Source organism: Bombus affinis, chromosome 13 (genome assembly GCF_024516045.1).
Source record: "Bombus affinis isolate iyBomAffi1 chromosome 13, iyBomAffi1.2, whole genome shotgun sequence".
Lineage (NCBI taxonomy): Eukaryota > Metazoa > Arthropoda > Insecta > Hymenoptera > Apidae > Bombus > Bombus affinis.
The window spans coordinates 8,527,680-8,544,869 of record NC_066356.1 but is presented as its reverse complement, the minus strand read 5'-3'; the positions used below and the strand labels follow the sequence as shown (position 1 = coordinate 8,544,869).

Below are 17,190 nucleotides of genomic sequence, written 5' to 3'. Positions count from 1 at the left end.
TCTTTAGATTAATGAACTATAACTGACAGATACGACACTCGATCTCGTTCTATGATCTTACTTCTTTATTTAGAAATTTTACAAAAAGTCGACTCTCCAAAAAAACAATATTTCAAGGGTGTAATATAAAAATGATGTGTTTATGCAAATTCATATTTCTATAAATACGAATAAAAAAGCAGATATTCGTTTCATCTATTGAATATTACAACTGTATCTTGGATATCTACGTACCTTTGCGTCTTCAAATTTTACACGGATTCATTAAAATCGACAGTCTAATTATTATTATATTCGAAATCAACTTTTTCCTCTTCTGTCGAAAAAAAAAATCGTGCGTCGAATTTGGAACACTTTCAATACAAGGGCGAGAAATGATTCATCTGGGTGGAAAGGATCGTCTGATTCGAAATGAATTCCAGCTTCGCTATTCTAGGCTGTTCCTCGATCGACATCGATGTAATGATTTCAAGGGAGAAGCGATCACGGACTCGGCAACCTCGATAGATCCTAATGATCGATTTAGCGGCGCAAGCATGATCAGCTCGTTGTTCGGCGCCGTGTTATGCAACGTCCCAATTCCACAAACTGTGAAACGTGGAAGACTTCCTGTATCCCGGTCGCGAGACAGAAAAAACTTTTACCTTCGATCGACATTAGCATGGCTCGCGTACCAACTTAACGATCCATCGATCGCATAAAACCGTGGCGGATGAATCGGTAGCGGTCGGCCAGCTCCATAAATGTATCTGTCGCGAATTTTGCAAGCCAGCATTTCCACCGTTCAAAGTTTCTGTTCCCGTTCGTTCGTTGTGTTATGCATGCGCTCACACGATACCAATTTACTACATATTATTAGACTGATCCAAAAGTTCTGTCGACCGATTTTGCTTCTCAGGTATTCCGAATTTTATTTGAAGAATTTTGGATGAAGGTCAGACAGCCGAAGTATATTTTAATTAAGTCAAGGATCTTCTACGTATAATATAACGAAGTTAATAACCTAGGAAAAGATGGTATAATACTGCCGAGGAAATAATTCGTCGTTAAGATCATGCATCGAAAATTTGATCCGAATCACAAGTACCATTCCTAGTCTTTCAAAGTCGTTTCGATTATTTTCGGCTCGATTACATTTCTCTAACGTTACAAAATTTTATTCGCATCTTCCTCGAACTTCGGGATCCTCTCCGCTTGTTAAAATCAGCGCAGTGGTAAAATATAAGAATTTGAGAATCGTAACAGATTTAAAGGTACCGTAAGAAGATCAATAATATTGTTATGCTAGAAATACCCATAGAACCTCGAGAAATTTCTGCCCACCTATTATACGAGGAATTACGTAGGTAAATGGTACAAGATGTTACTCTGCTTAATCGAATATTTCTATTTTTAGCAAGAATCAAATGTGACCAGGATGGAATAAAGATCAGTTAAAATATACGGGTATTTATAATAAACAGTTGGACGACTGCTGTATGCACTTATGTATAGGCCTGCCTCTTGACCGTTAGTGCGTAATGCACGACCGCTACATGCAGATCAACGTCACCGGGACGAGCTCTTTCCTGATGCAGAAGAGAAGGGATAAGGAGCAGAGCAAGGAAGTGGGAGACAGGCCGTTACATTTTCAATAATTTCTTACATAACTGCGTAACCCCATAGCCGGAACCAACTTCTATCCAGGACAGTGGAATATTCCTGAGCTTTTTGGCGACTGACTCTTTCTAGATTCTTCATTGGTTACACGATCGTCCGACGACTACGAATGGTTCTTCAGGGATATGATTTCGCAATATTTGAATTTTGATTTTGTTTTGCAACCATTTTTCTCTACCTACCGGTTACCACGTATTTTTCTACGATTACGTTATTTATTATTACGATTTTGTTATTTATTATAATCGCTTTATTTATTATTTACGCATTATGAATTTTAAACGTTTTAAATGTCCTTGTTAAATCTAGAATTTGGGTGGAGGCAGGCGAATTCTATGATTTTTTTCCAAAATTATCTAATCTTTCATTTCTTAAGAGTTTCACTCACAAAATGTTGGTTTCTATCGTAATAATTGTAATGAATAAAATACGGATTCTTACGTAAATTCATACTTTTACAAACACACGCGAAGGAAACTTCTAAATAGAAATTTGTTTAATGCTCTAAATACTTTATCGAATATTTTGCATTAAAATTCCATTCCATTCTCATTATCGGATGTCATCTCTTTATACTGTACATTTTTGCATAAACGTCTGAGGTATGTTCATAAAATATATTATGTATATTATTATAAGTAATAACAAGTCGAAGAATCTAAATTGAATTCCATTGACTCGACAACTCGAGAATTGAAATCATAGCATGTTTTTCTTTAATTTGGTGTGTATTCCTCGACTCATATCAGACTTCACAATGTATTGAAATGTTGGAAGCTAATTTCTACCGTCTGCGGAACCTTGGTAGAACGACAAGGGCAGCACCGCGATCTAATGCAAAACAGAGGAGCACCGTCTGCCGATTTTATTCATCGCTAATCCAAAGCAACCTTGATTTTCGGCACTGCTCGCCTTCGATGTCATACGAATACGAGAATAACAAACAGCCTTTTTATCTCGACGATTTATCTGTGGCAACGTCGACTGTGCCATCATTGTAATCTTCCAAAAATAGAACTTCCTCTTTGATCTAACAGTTTTTATTTCTCTAGGTGATTCGGAAATTTTTCTACTCCTCTGCCAAAAAAAGAAAAAATCCATTCATTGACATTCTATTAAGAACATATCCCAACATCATTGTAAAGACAACCTGGTTGTTGATCACGAGTATTTAACGTGTCGCTGCGATTCCTGGGTTCTCTTCGAGAAAAGTGTGTCACAGAACCGTGTGGCTGTCTCACTTTCTTCCGATTCACTGTTCCTGATAGAACAATCAAGAAGTTTTCATCCGTGAAAGTATTGAATTATTGCGAAAATGAATATAGATATTAGGAAAACTTTCCAACTTTAGTTTCCTCTGGCGAGATAGAACTTTGTCGTTTACAGTGGAACGTATTACGTTAAGAATCGTTTATCAGATACTCTGCTGTGCATTTGAATTGGAAGTGCAATTTGTAAAATGCTGCAGTCATAAATTGAAAAGACAGATATAAGAATAACATCTTTTAATTGTCTTGAGTAATATATTAGAAAAATTGTTTAATTTGATCTTCCTCCTTCAAAAAACCACTCTGTCTTCCAAGGAGTGGAGTTAAAAACCAAAATATTACAAATAAAGGTCTTCTAAATATTAAAGACGTTCTTGTAATTGCTCTAAACGGCATATGAAAACAGCTTCCTAATTTTGTTTTTCCTCTTTCAGAAAACGATCCTGTCTTCCAATTAATCAAAAGATTGAGGCCAGAACACGAACCACGAGCATCGTAAAAGTATATACGTAAGCCCGTATATTAAGAATTCCATAATTAACCTGCACATTTTCGCGTGGTTCATAAAAATAAAACCTGCTCGTTGGCGATGTAAATCGGATGGTCGGCGGCGGGGTGTAAGGATAAAGGCAACACATCCGGTATCGTTATATTGTTAAACGAAGCGGAGCCTTGATTTTGGCCGACGCGGGACCTTCGTCGAGTCTGGCCGGTTCCCTATATCCGTCGAACGGATCGCTTCGATCCGTCTCACATCCCCGAGCTCGTCGCCGATTCGCTTTTCGCGGACGCGCCGCGATCTTGAAATTCCGCGAGCCCAAGGCGCTTCGCTTGCTTGCGTGGGATCAAGATCGAGCTCACAAACTCGCGAGAAAACACGTCTAGATTCGCAGAAAACGGCCGGCGATTCCATTCAATTCAACCACGTGGGCCGATTCTTCTTTCGTTGTACGAAATTTTGTTTTCTTTCCCTCTTTCTTTTTCAATAGGAAAATGTTTGCCTTGTATATCTTCGTTTGCTGCATAAATTGTACGTTTCATAGATTTGTAAATTTTTATTGCGAAAACATGTAGGAATTATCGGGAAAGTAGTTCATATCGAATACACGACGAGAAAAATTGATTGTGTTGGTGAGTTCTTTTAACTTCTTTCTTTTCTTCTTACAACCAAATATAAGCTTTAACACAGTGTTTCTTTCTCTTCGTTTGTTAGCGAGGAAAATTTTACGTTTTGTTTTGAATAAAATTTCGTGTTTTGTTTCATTCTGTATATTTCGTAAATATTATAAATGGTTCCCTGTAAATTGTTCTAAACAATTATATTATATAATTTTTGTTATATAAATATTAATTATCATAGTAGTGATATAGATTTTGCTATAGATATTTGTTATATTCAGATACTTTATAGAGAAGGTTACTTGTACAAAAATATTTTATTCTACATAGCCGTGTGTTAAAAAATTACTTTCTTATTAAATTTGATTTTTATTCTTAAACATCTCAAGGTACGACTTTAAGCAGTACATCTGCGTTGCTTACCAGAAATTTCGAAGGATCAACGGATCCATGTTTACACTGGGACAGGTCCCTTGCGTGACTCGAGGTATTTTAATATTATAGATGATAGCTGTCGAGTAATCTTATTTTACGTGCAACCAACAAGGACCAGCCATTTCAGTCACCCTGCTGAGCAGTGGATCCTTCTGATACTACTATGGACCACCATCAATAAAAGAAAATACATCCAATTATACCAAACCACAAATTCTTCCTTCAAAAATTACTCGAACATCTAATAAACATTCTGAAACTTTCAAAAGGCTTTTTGATCAGTCTAGTACGTGCTAGTAACACGGTTCACGAAAAATCATGTATTTTCCCATGATAACCAAATAGAATACATAAGAAGCTTTCACACACCGTCTGAAAAATTACTCAAATATTCAATAACTGTCCTAAAGACTACAGAACCCGTTTTAATCTATCCGATATGAGCTAATGCTGCGCAATTGGTGAAAAATTGTGTGATATTCGACAGTGTGAAAAGAGAATCGAGTCTGAGAATACAGTCAAAAAGAAGACTCGATCGATTCGAACGCCGATCGAAAGCGAAATGAAAAATTCCATGGGATCAGGGGGTGGAAGAGTGCGAGAATAAAAAAGAAGCTTCGGGTCGCGCAGGAGAGTCGAGAGCTTTCCCGTTATGCGCCTCCTCTCTAAGCCGATTTCGAGCTGCCGGCCACAGGCCGGTACCGCTAGCTTCCCAGAAATCGACGCTCGATAATGCCTCTCGATACGGATGAAGCAATCTCCTCTACTGTCGCACAGCCGCGAGAGGGGAAAAAAAGGCCTCCGACAGAAGGGTGGGGAAACAAGATGCAAGGTGGGGGAAGTCGCACATATAGCCGATACACCACTAGCTCATGTTTTATTCATCGATTCAAACAAATTCGAAGCGTACTCTTCGTCGCGTGCTTCCTCCTCGTCACCGATAACGTGGTTGTCCTTCTCTTATCCGAGCTTTCAGGGCTATACCTTCCCGTTCAGGGATGCCTGGACAATTTGGACATCGCGAGATCCCTTCTTTCTTCGACAATTTTTTTTATTTCACTCGTTTTAACGAAAGATTTGGAAGATTCTTTTCTGTTTTTTCTCGTTTCGTTATTAGGTTGTTTTAGGTGAAATTGTTGCTTCATCACTTTGTTCTAGGAAGTGTTGAACACTTTGATCGGGTTAGTTGATTGTTTCGTTCTTTTTTTTAAGAATCTTCAGGCTTGAAAGAATTTTGTACGTGTCTTGATTTTATAATCTTTTTGTAGGAAATGAAGAAACGACGTTAAGGGTTTAAAAGAATTATTCGTAAATTTGTTCTAATAGGGGTTGAATTATCAACTTTGTTTTTCTTAACATTTACCTTTGAAGATTGAACTTTGCCTGATTATTAGGAATATTATTTTTTGTACGATTATTATTGGAACTCTTCATTGGTTTGCTTTAGTGAGGATTCAACTGATTTTTAAATTCATTTCTGGAAGAACAAAGATCGAGGTGGAATACGACGAGGTTCCACATCGATCAATTTTCTACTGTTGGTCATTTCTAACATTTTCAGGTCTATTATAGACTTCAAAATCTTTGCTGATCGTAAGTAGACAAATTCTGAGAACTTGCCGAAAAGTGATTTACGTTTAAATAGGGTCGAAGTTTATCCTAGAACCTTCTGTTCCTGGTACCATTAAAAAAAATCGTGGTCATACGGTTCCATAAGTTCACGAAAGTTATTTGACAATTGAAAACGTTCCGAAGAAAGTTCTCGAACGGCAAAGTGGATCAGGTAGATCCAACGTCAGAAGTAATTGCGTCTGACTTAAATTCAATTCTACTGAACTGACCTACTATGATCGCCGCGTTCAATGTTGACGCACGACCGACCATTTTCGTGAATATCTTTTGACGATGATGCGTAGAAAACCGGGATAATACGCAATTGTTCCATCGAATAAAAGTTTGTTCGTCATTGACAACCTAATTTTTGCTAAGCGGATTTCCAGAGACAGCTAGACTGTTCAAGGACTGATTAGCTCGAACTTGTGATCGAAACTTTACATTATTGCGGTCACCTTCGTCTTATATTCTCTTGATCTCCTTATAGTACACCTTTATTTTTTATTTAAAATTTTGCACATATTTTTCAATGATTGTGCATTTATTAATTTGGCATCTATTTAAATTGTAGAGCATATTATAATAAATATAATTTTAAAGTAATATAAAACATATATGCAAAATTATATTTGACAAAATTATCAGAAATATAAAAATTATCGACTTGGATATCTTTACTCCTAACTCTTCATTCGAAGACATTGTCACGATGAATGTACAAATGTACACAGTAATTCATTTGATCGATTCAGCTCACTAGCAGTTAAATCAAATACCTTCGTTCGGAAATAATTTTTCCATCGAAGCACTTTAGTGAAAAATCACGAGTATATTATTTATTAGTGTCGAGTTTCATTTCCACCTATGCCAGATTGATGACAAATCGAATTTTTCCAAGAGTTTATCGACTCAACGAAGGTGACACGTCGTTCCTTCGATTCTTTTTACTATTTATAGTAACGACCGCACAAATGTTATTTACAATATCGTTGTCAATTCTACTGTCGCAATAGTTAGAAACATCAGTGAAAGGATTCTTTTTCCTCCTTTTTCGTCGATCAGAACCGAACGCGTTCGCTTCCCAGTGCTTGTCGCAGAATTGCGTAACTTTCATTCAACATCCTGTAGGAAGAAATTTCAAATTCAAGAAGCGATTGATTTTCTTGGAGATAGCGCAAAACGTCCCGTCGATGACGACGACGAAATTTATTTTATGGTCGTAAACAATTTGTCTGTCTTTGCGCTTTGCATTCGAGCATAAATCGGAAGCAACATTTTTTTACGTGTGATCACGTTTCGATATTTGATGCTTGAATTTAGTTAGGATCCACCGAGCACAACGGTAACGAGACCACGTAGAAACTGCTACACGCTGGCACAAGAGACGATACGAAAGATCCGAGACTCGACAAAGATCGAATAAGATCGTTGTCGAGGAAGATGAAGAAGCAAAGGACACGTCTACCTACAATTTTCCAGTTGCTGAAATTTCGTCGTAAAAGGCGAGCGGCAATGTTCGGAAGGTTTTTCTTCGCTGCAACTCGTTTTGCTCTATCACCCCTGTGGCCCTTAAATGGCCGAACGAAAAGACAGCGAGCAGCTCAGCGAGGCTAACGAGCCCAGTTTCTCGTCTCCCCCGGCGGAAAAACGAACGATTTTCGGGTACAGCTTGTACGACGATGGCACGAAAGGCCCACTCTGGATCAGCTTGCAAAACCATAGGCAGGGTCCCATATCGATAAACGTCAAGTACATCGAAATAAGAGCGGAATAAAGGGCGTATGTGAGCCTGGTGTGAGATGGGAGTGAGTAGCCGGTCTCACGAGGTGCTCGTTGGACTGGAGGCGCACCACCTTGCTGCCAGAAAACCCGATGGCACCTTAAGGAGAGAAGTCAAGGGCAAGAAGCGTCCCTTCGTTGCCCAGTCTGGCCCAGCTTGGGCCCTACTTGGACCCCACTCCCGGCCGTCGCGTCTCCACCCCCTCCCCCACCGCCTCACTTCGTGTATATATCTCTTGGTTGTAGAATCTCCCTGCCCCTCCAGCCCCCTTCACCTTTCTGGATCTCCCTCCCTTCCCCTCCATACCTTCTATCATCCTTCCGTTCCGCTCCCTCCACCTTTCCAGCCCTTCTTCTTCGGGCTTCTCCCGACGTTCCACACACCTGAACGACCGAGAGTGTCGGAGAGCCGTCGGCTCTCTCGGTGCTTTCTTGAAATTCGTCTCTCTACCAGCAGTAGCAGCACCAGCAGCACCAGCAGCAACACACCGGGTTGTGTGTTATACACTTACGACAGAGTGTACGACAGAGAGACCAACTTCTCCTCCCCCTTTCGTCTCAACACGAATCCATATGTATGGGGTTGAGAGGCGCACCAGGCGACGCAAATGTGCTGACTACATTACGCCGCTATATAAGATAGCCGGCCAACCATCCTATCCCCACAGACCGAGCCAGATCGGCAGACCGTTCACAGACGGACCAACGAACCGATCTACCGATACTTCAGACACGACACATCTTTTTCGTTAACACGGACCACTTCGCGAACTCAGCCGATCACAGGGTTAGATCAGCTAGTTTTCGTCGAGGAAACCTATTCACCGGTATTATTCGATACGTTCGATTTCATCGGGGGAGGTGATCGGATTTTTATACATTTTACGATTTATACTCAGGATACGTCTTAGCCTGACGATATTTCAGCATTTTCAATAATATACGATCGTTGAAAGAGTTTCGTCCGGTACTGCGACAAAATCACACGTGTCACAAAGTTTCCAAGCTTTGAAAAGTCGAAAAAGCTCAGAGAATTTCCTTTTGAAGAGACCTTTCTCGCGATCCAGATACCCTAGGTCGGGGTACCACGGTTCTTCACACGAGACATAGCACGAAAACATCGGTGACGATCGTCAGTGAGTGCATCGACGAAGAGAAACAAGGTCGAAGATGATCCCTTTGACAGCCACCACGTGCTTCCTAATCGCTGTCACCTTCCTGGCACTCGCCCTGATCCTACTGGATCATCTAAGGTCCAAGAAAACGACGGAGAATGTCATCTTGGACGATCACGCCCTGCCGGAACCACCTGGACCCAAACCATGGCCGATTCTGGGCTCCCTTCACATCCTGGGACGCTACGACGTACCCTACAAAGCTTTCGCTGATCTTGTTAGGGACTACGACTGTCAGGTGATCAAGCTCAGGATGGGATCCGTGCCCTGCGTGGTCGTCAATGGTCTGGAGAACATCAGAGAAGTGCTGACCATCAAGGGACACCACTTCGATTCCAGGCCAAACTTCACCAGATACCATCTGCTCTTCGGTGGAAACAAGGAGAACTGTAAGAATATTTCTTTTATCTTATCTTTCCTTTATCTTCTTCATTTCGATTTTGACACCACGAAGATTCTTCTTGTCGTGAGAAAATTTTGCCAAGATCAAGCGTTGTCTTTTTTTTTAAAGATTTTTCAATTTGTTCTTCCTTTATTTCTTACGAATAAATTTTTTAAATCTCAACAATTTCATTTCAACGTTGACATCGACGAGGAAATTTTCGTCACGAGGAAAATTTTACTTTTTTTATAAATTTGTAACATTTTTCTGTTTTTATTTCGATATTAACGTAGCGAGGGGTTGTTTCGTCGCGTGAAAATTTCCCAAAATTAAACACTGTTTCTTAAAAATCATTTAAAAAGCAGTGCATAACCGAAAATTAAATTTCCACGATCTTGACGAATCGAAATAAATAAGACGTGCCGTTCAGCCAGTTGACAACTCGTTCACCATGCAGGCTACCTCGTTAGTTATTTTTGATTATTCGAAAAACTCGTGTCCAAGTGTTACGTAATCGTTTCTCTGCTTCGTATCGTCTCGTAAACCTTCGAGACTCGTTTTATATATTTTGCCACCGTATTTAGAAGGATGTCACGCGTCGTCTGAATGAAATTATGTAGCTATGTTGTTAAACATTAGGAAAAAACGGATTCGGTACGGGTGGAATCGTGAGTCAGTGTGAAAATTGAATTCGTCGACACCTCGTCACGGCTGCTGAAAACTCGTTCCCCATGCTAACGACCTTGCCGTCGTACGCGACACGTGAGCGGCCGGCCCACACAACCGCAGCCCGTTTATTTTTCGCGTGGCTCGTGCTTTCGTTGCGTCCACGGAACGCCCGAAACTCGTGCTAAGGTCAACGCCGAAGCGGTACCAAGTGCAAGCCGGAAAGGTCACGGTACCACTTTCACGCGTTCCTGGCTCACCTGGCAGCCGACAAACAGGATCAAGGCTGATCCACCGGAGGCGATTCCGATACTCAGCACCATTTTCTTTCTCTCTCTTTCGCTTCCTACGTCTCGTCCTCATCATTATTTTGCGCTTAGATCCAGAAACTAGACTTGTCTTTGATCGATTCGAGTTCACAGGTTTGATTAGTTACATGCCAAAGAAGCAATACTATGACAGGAGAAATTCTGTATCCGATCATAGTGCATTTTTGTGCTTAGATCCAGAAACTACGCTTGTTTTTCATTTCGATTGAAGTACATCAGTTCGATTCATTATTTAGTAAGAATAATTGTATGAAAGGGAAAATTTTGCGTCTAATTATCGTGATTCTGTGCTTAGATCCAGCAATTAGATTCCATTCTCATAATTTCGCACGTCTTGTTAACGTTTTCTCACAATTAAAGCAACTCTTTCCAACGTTGTACGTCCACTGCAAATGAAATCAGCCTACTAAAATCGTAACGTATAAGACGTGCCATTTTGTTGCATCATTTTCCCAGTACTTTTATCCTTGTAGACATATCATTTTAAAGCTGAAATTTCTCTCTTTCACACATAATTTTCATTTCATTAAGTCTTTCTAGAACTTAGTAGAGTATGAATATATAAAATTCGAATATTTCGTGTTACTACCTAATAATATCGAAAAATTTTCCATGTTACGTCGTATTAAATTGTGTTCGTCATATTCATATCGTCGAACGAATCAAAGCGAAACAAAATTATCAAGGGCTCGTACGACATTATTTTGTAAAAGAACCAAAAATCCTGGATTTCTCGGGTCTCAGGGAACCGAGTTACCGAGCGTTATGTCCTGGCGAGTTGCGAGAAACCAGGTCACTTCCTGTTCTGGTCTGCCCCGCGACCGCTTCGATTTGAAATCGAGTCGCCTCGCTCGCGCAGCGATGAATCGATTTTCTGCCGACTGCGCTCGATCCCGGCATCCGCCGATGTTTGCATTTCCGCGTACGCGTTCCCCCGTCTCGGAGAAAGAGAGATAGAGGAAGAACGACAACGGAAAGGGAGAGGAGAAAGAGTACGCGTCAACAAAATTTTTACATTTTTTTTCTTTCTTTTTTTTCGCCAGTCAACGATATTTCGAAACGCGTGTCTTATGTGCGTCATCAAGTGCCGTTGGAAGGTCAAGTTTAATCGTGATCATCTTTATTTTGCCTTGACGGTGATCAATGAAAATCGCCAAATCGCTGATCGATATGCCCGTTATTAATTTGTCTCTTTCAACCGGTTGTTCGAGCGGAAATTATTTCGCAACGAGCTTCAGTTCTTTTGAAAGAAGGTTTCAATAAACTACAGAAAAATGAAATATTGTTGTTTAAAGGATATTCAAATATTCGAAGTTCTTTTCTTCTGAAATTTCATGCAACAGAAATTCTTCGTTGTGAGAATTCTCGTAGTTCAAATTTTTTATTATGCAAATTTCTAACAGTAAAAATTTCATTCTCGAGATTTCTCATAATAAGAATCTTTTCTATCGAAATTCCTTACGATGGAAATATTTCTTCCAAAAATTTCTTACAGTAAATGCTTTTCCTCTAAAGCGGTATATTATCTCTCTGAAAATTTCTCACAGTAAAAATCTTTTTGCTTGGAAATTACTTGCAACAATGTGTAATATAATTTCACAAAAACCTAAAAAACATTTTCTTCTTTTTATTTTCCAGCTCTGGCATTTTGCAACTGGTCCGAGGTGCAGAAGACCCGAAGAGAGATGCTCCGCGCGCACACGTTCCCGCGCGCGTTCTCCACACGCTATAACGAGCTAAACGGGATAATTGGTGATGAACTAAACCTTCTGATCAACCATCTGGACTCCCTCTCCAACACGAACGTGCACGTGAAACCATTGATCCTTCATTCCTGCGCGAACATCTTCATCACTTACCTCTGTTCGAAGAACTTCCACCTAGAACACGATGGTTTCCGGTACATGGTCGAGAATTTCGACAAGGTGTTCTTCGAAGTGAATCAGGGTTACGCAGCCGATTTTCTACCCTTCCTTATGCCTCTTCATCACAGAAACATGACAAGAATGGCGCACTGGAGCCACGAAATCAGAAAATTCGTCATCAAGAACATCATTTCTGATAGAGTGAACGCTTGGAATGGCATCGTTCCTGAAAAAGATTATCTAGACTGTCTGATCAATCACGTCAAGAGTGGAACAGAACCCGAGATGTCCTGGAATACAGCGTTGTTCGTCATGGAAGATATAATTGGTGGACACACTGCCATTGGAAATCTCCTCGTCAAGGTTTTAGGATTCCTCGCTACAAGACCTGATGTTCAAAAGCTAGCTCAAAAAGAGATTGATTCTCTTGGTATCGCTGGAATCTTCGTTGGGCTGGAGAACAGAAGATCCTTGCCTTATGTCGAAGCTATCATCTTGGAAACTATTAGGATAATTGCTAGCCCTATTGTTCCTCACGTGGCTAATCAGGACAGCTCCATTGCTGGTAAGTTTCATTATTAAATCGCGGATTTTCATGCAATGTCGTATTTTTGCGAATGTAACATAATGGCAAAAAAAGAGGATTTGCATCGTTTTAAATGTCTCATTTACAATATTTCATTTAATAATTATCGAACTAGAATCTCTAATCAAAATTTTCCATGTCTTTCTTTCCTTTTATCGATCCTAAACTAATCTGATCTCGTTATTTTTTTTCAGGCTATAGAATCAAGAAGGACACCTTCATTTTCCTCAACAACTACGATCTAAACATGTCTACTGATCTGTGGACCGCGCCAGAAGAATTCATGCCTGACAGATTCGTCCAGAATGGAAGGTTACTGAAGCCAGAACACTTCCTGCCATTCGGTGGAGGTCGACGATCTTGCATGGGCTACAAACTGGTGCAGTATCTGAGCTTCGCCATTCTAGCTACGTTGCTGAAGAACTTTACGATAACACCCGTGAAGAACGAGAATTACACAATTCCCATCGGAAATCTGGCCCTGCCTGAGATGACCTTCAAATTTCGATTTGAACGACGGTAGGGCCTCGAAGAAGGCGCGGACGTTGGCCTTGGAGGAAAGGGCTGACACGAAGACTTCGGTTGCTTCGGCGAAGCTTCAATGAGAGAGACTTCAACGATAGGGCAACCATAATGGATCGTTGGTCCACGATCAAGAAGGAGCTTCAGGGAAATTTGGGAGGGATCAGCTGAAGAGAGGCTTCTGATTTGTTTTTTTTTTTTTTCTTTTAGACAAAGCTTTATAAGAAGGTCGGATACTGTTTGACCTTCGTCAGCAACGAGAGCTTTACTGACATTACTAGATGGTTAAGGTAGCAAATTTTTGTTGATCGTTCATCAACGGGGAATAATCCCACTTCCCTCTGAAACGGTTCGAAGACGATCAGCCGCGATATCAGGAGAGAAAACTTGGACTGAAAAAGAAGAGGACTGACCCCACGGGATGCTACGGGAAGAACAGTTGTCGTTTTAACGAACAGCTTAGGTAAACCGAGCCTTACCGGTCATCTTCTTGTTTCTTTCTTATAGAATCGTGCCTTCCTTGTAATTTTAGAACCATGCTTACTTTAGGCAACTTTTGGTCAATTAATTGAGACGATTGAGTTCGTGTTGGTTAAGTAAAAGATTTACGCTACAGCTTGATCGTTGTTCGATACTTTATCGTCGAACGTAGCTGATGCTGATCAAATTACGATTATCTGTCTGTTGATCTTTCAATATTTACAAGATATTGAACTAATAGTATTAGTAGAATTTTACATGTCACGTGCTACAGTTCGCTGTTATATTGATAGACAAATTGGTATAACAGTAACAAGTTTGTTTTACAAGTAAATTATCTGATTTGCTTATTTGTTAAAAAATTATATGAGAGAAATCTACCATCTTGTAACTGTTAATTCAATAATATTATTAATTAGTAAATTATCGTACAAGAGAGTCCAATCGCCGAATATTCAAGTTCCAGTTGAACGATTAAAAAAGTTTTACTCGATTGATTTTACGTTTACAGAGTTGATTGACCAAATTGATTGACCAAAAGTTACATGATGTAAACGAGGCTTAAGAACGTAGTATCTTCATCTTGAAAGATTTCATGAAGGGATTAAATTCTGCTATAAAGAGACGAAGATTTGCGTTCAATTATTACGTTATCGGATGATGGTCCGTAGTAAATCCTAAATATATTTGCCTGGAAATCGATCTATTGATCAATCTACTCACTTTACCATTTCCTTCATCTTCTTTTATTTCATTCTTTTCGATTACTTCTTTGATGTTAATATATAAAACGTTACATGAAAGGATTAACATCAACATACATAAAATTACGTTGTATAAAATATTAACATCAAGGATAATATTAACTTGAATGTTTAATATCGATCGATTTCATGGGAATACGATGAATCGACGGGTGATCCAAGAAGATCCACGGATCAGAAATGACCGAGACTGATTCTTTTGTTTAATCGAACGATCACGTACAAACCATCGTCTGATAACTGTTTGTTCGAAAGACGAGACGCGAGAACGTGAGCGGTAAGCACGGAGAAAACGAAACGATTTTATTTCACGTTAATCGTTTCGATCGCGTGAAATCAAAACGAAAACACCTCGCGCCCCTCCAACAGGGTGTGAATTCATCGCGCGAGCTTATCGATCATCCATCGTTTGCGGTATTCCGAATACTCGACCGATATATGCATCAACATTGATCCAATATTGATTCTTTTCTGAATAACCACGCGCATTTAGAATTAGGAGTAACGAACATTTACGCCCACGAAATTATTTGAACATTTATCGTAGAAAACCCTTATGCGTATATGTTATGTAAAACATATTGAAATTTTATCAACACTTGTATCAATATTTTGAAAATTCATCGGCCCTTTAATGAGTCACGACTGTCCTGATTGTATTGGTTTAATTCGAAACTCATCTGGAAATCAAGAAACTACAAGAACACTGTGTTATGGAATATCGCAATAGATTGATCTACCAAGTATCTGGCATGCACTAAGTATCTTCTAGCTTCCACGTAGATTTTCAGAGTCGTTCCAAATTTTATCAGTATAATTACTATAGTCGAGCCTCATAACGATATTAATGAAATTTCAAAATGTTCTACATAACACAAATAATATATTAGGAGGTTTCTATGAATATTGGGATACTTTCATGAGCTACTGTATTCCAAAAGTGTTACAACTAAAAGTAATTCGATCTTCTGTTGGATAAATATGTAAACAATCAAATTTTAAAAGCTAAGAATAGAAAATTATAAAAATAATATTCAGCCATTGTTTTCTACAGTCTATTCTTTTTCTCAACATTATTTGAGTTGTGTCACTTTTGAAATGTGCGAAGTGTTCAAGAACACCTTTATTCGTCGAGGAATTGATAATCGGTTGGTTCAGAACCGTGATGAGTTCAGCTTATTTCTGTCTAGTTTTAGCTTTATCTTTTGGTATTTCGTAGATTTGATATTTCAGAACGAAGACCAAAATATATAGAGTGAAATTATTGATATAACATTAAGCTATGTGATAGCTGTAACTAATCACGGTTCTAGTCTCCTGTTTCTTCCAAACAATCGTAGCTTATCAAGGACTAAGCGACGAAATTTCTCCAATGTTGGACCAACGTTCGTGCGGGATAGCTTAAAATCGGTTCTATATATTTCTTTCCTTTTTTTCTTTATGACCGAAGAAAATATTAACGAGAACATCGCACCGAAGCGTACAACACGTTTAAAGTTTGTTAATTCTCGTTTCTCGACGCGATCCTCGACGCACATTCCTTTCCTCTTTCCTCTCATCTTCTTCTCATCTTTGATATTTCTCTTTTTCTTTCGCTCCATGTTTCCCTTAGCGCAAATCTGACCAATTATTTGCACCTTACCAATTCATCTTTGTTTCAAAAAAAAGAAGAAAGATTCAATGAAGAAAAATATATACTTATTTTTTTAACTAAAAATATATATATTTTTATGGTGCAAAAGTGGTCGCTCATAAGGGGTGGAAAAATGGTACAGAACGGACGAGTTCAAGAGAAATCGATTTCTCTTTTTTTCTTTCTTCTTTTTTACTGTTATTATCAATTATTACACGACTGAATGATTTTTCTCGAAGAGAAAAGTCGGTTTGCCCGCGGGAGCTACGCTCACGTATAATAATTTATTTTTGCGCTATTAAGCATTGATTCTTCTTCTTATTATTATGTTATTATATTATATTACATTATATTATTATTATATTATTTCTGCTTGCTACTATTATCATCACTATTATCAGCAGTTAGAGTTTTCATCCCCCTTTTTATCATCACATTTCTCCACCACCCCGTATCTCGTACTTCCACGTCCGTACGTTATTTTGTGTTTGTTATTTAATTATCGCGATTGTTACGACATTTGTTAATTTATTATTTAAGATTTTAATAATAAAAGCGACAGATAAGACTTCTTTTTTATATTTTTGTCTCCCGTTAAACGAGCCTTCCTTTCAGTAACCTCTTTCTACCTTTCTTGCTAACGAAGAACACATCGTGTTCAAAATTTTACTAGATTTTATCAAATTTTTACAAAAACTCTTACGTTAACTGAGGAATGAGCAGTCAAGTGGATACTAACAACCACGTTACTTGACTTTGATGTCTCTTATCATTCGCATAATCGCTATCAAGTAACATTTATTATCACAATTCCGCCCTATATCCATTTGGATACGAACGTGCAGATAACAGAATGATAACTCTTAGTTCGAAGCACTTTAAACTTTAATTAAATCGAGAACGAAAGGATTTGA

General features: G+C 38.9%; 1 protein-coding gene across 1 annotated transcript; it reads left to right on the top strand.

The window, feature by feature from the left end:
* The first annotated feature begins 4,298 nt into the window (after positions 1-4,298).
* Positions 4,299-16,847, top strand: LOC126922919 (cytochrome P450 307a1-like). Its single transcript, XM_050735870.1, has 3 exons — positions 4,299-9,438; positions 12,065-12,856; positions 13,072-16,847. The coding sequence occupies exons 1-3, from the start codon at positions 9,045-9,047 to the stop codon at positions 13,398-13,400; spliced, it is 1,515 nt and encodes a 504-aa protein (XP_050591827.1). The 5' UTR covers positions 4,299-9,044; the 3' UTR covers positions 13,401-16,847.
* Positions 16,848-17,190: the final 343 nt, after the last annotated feature.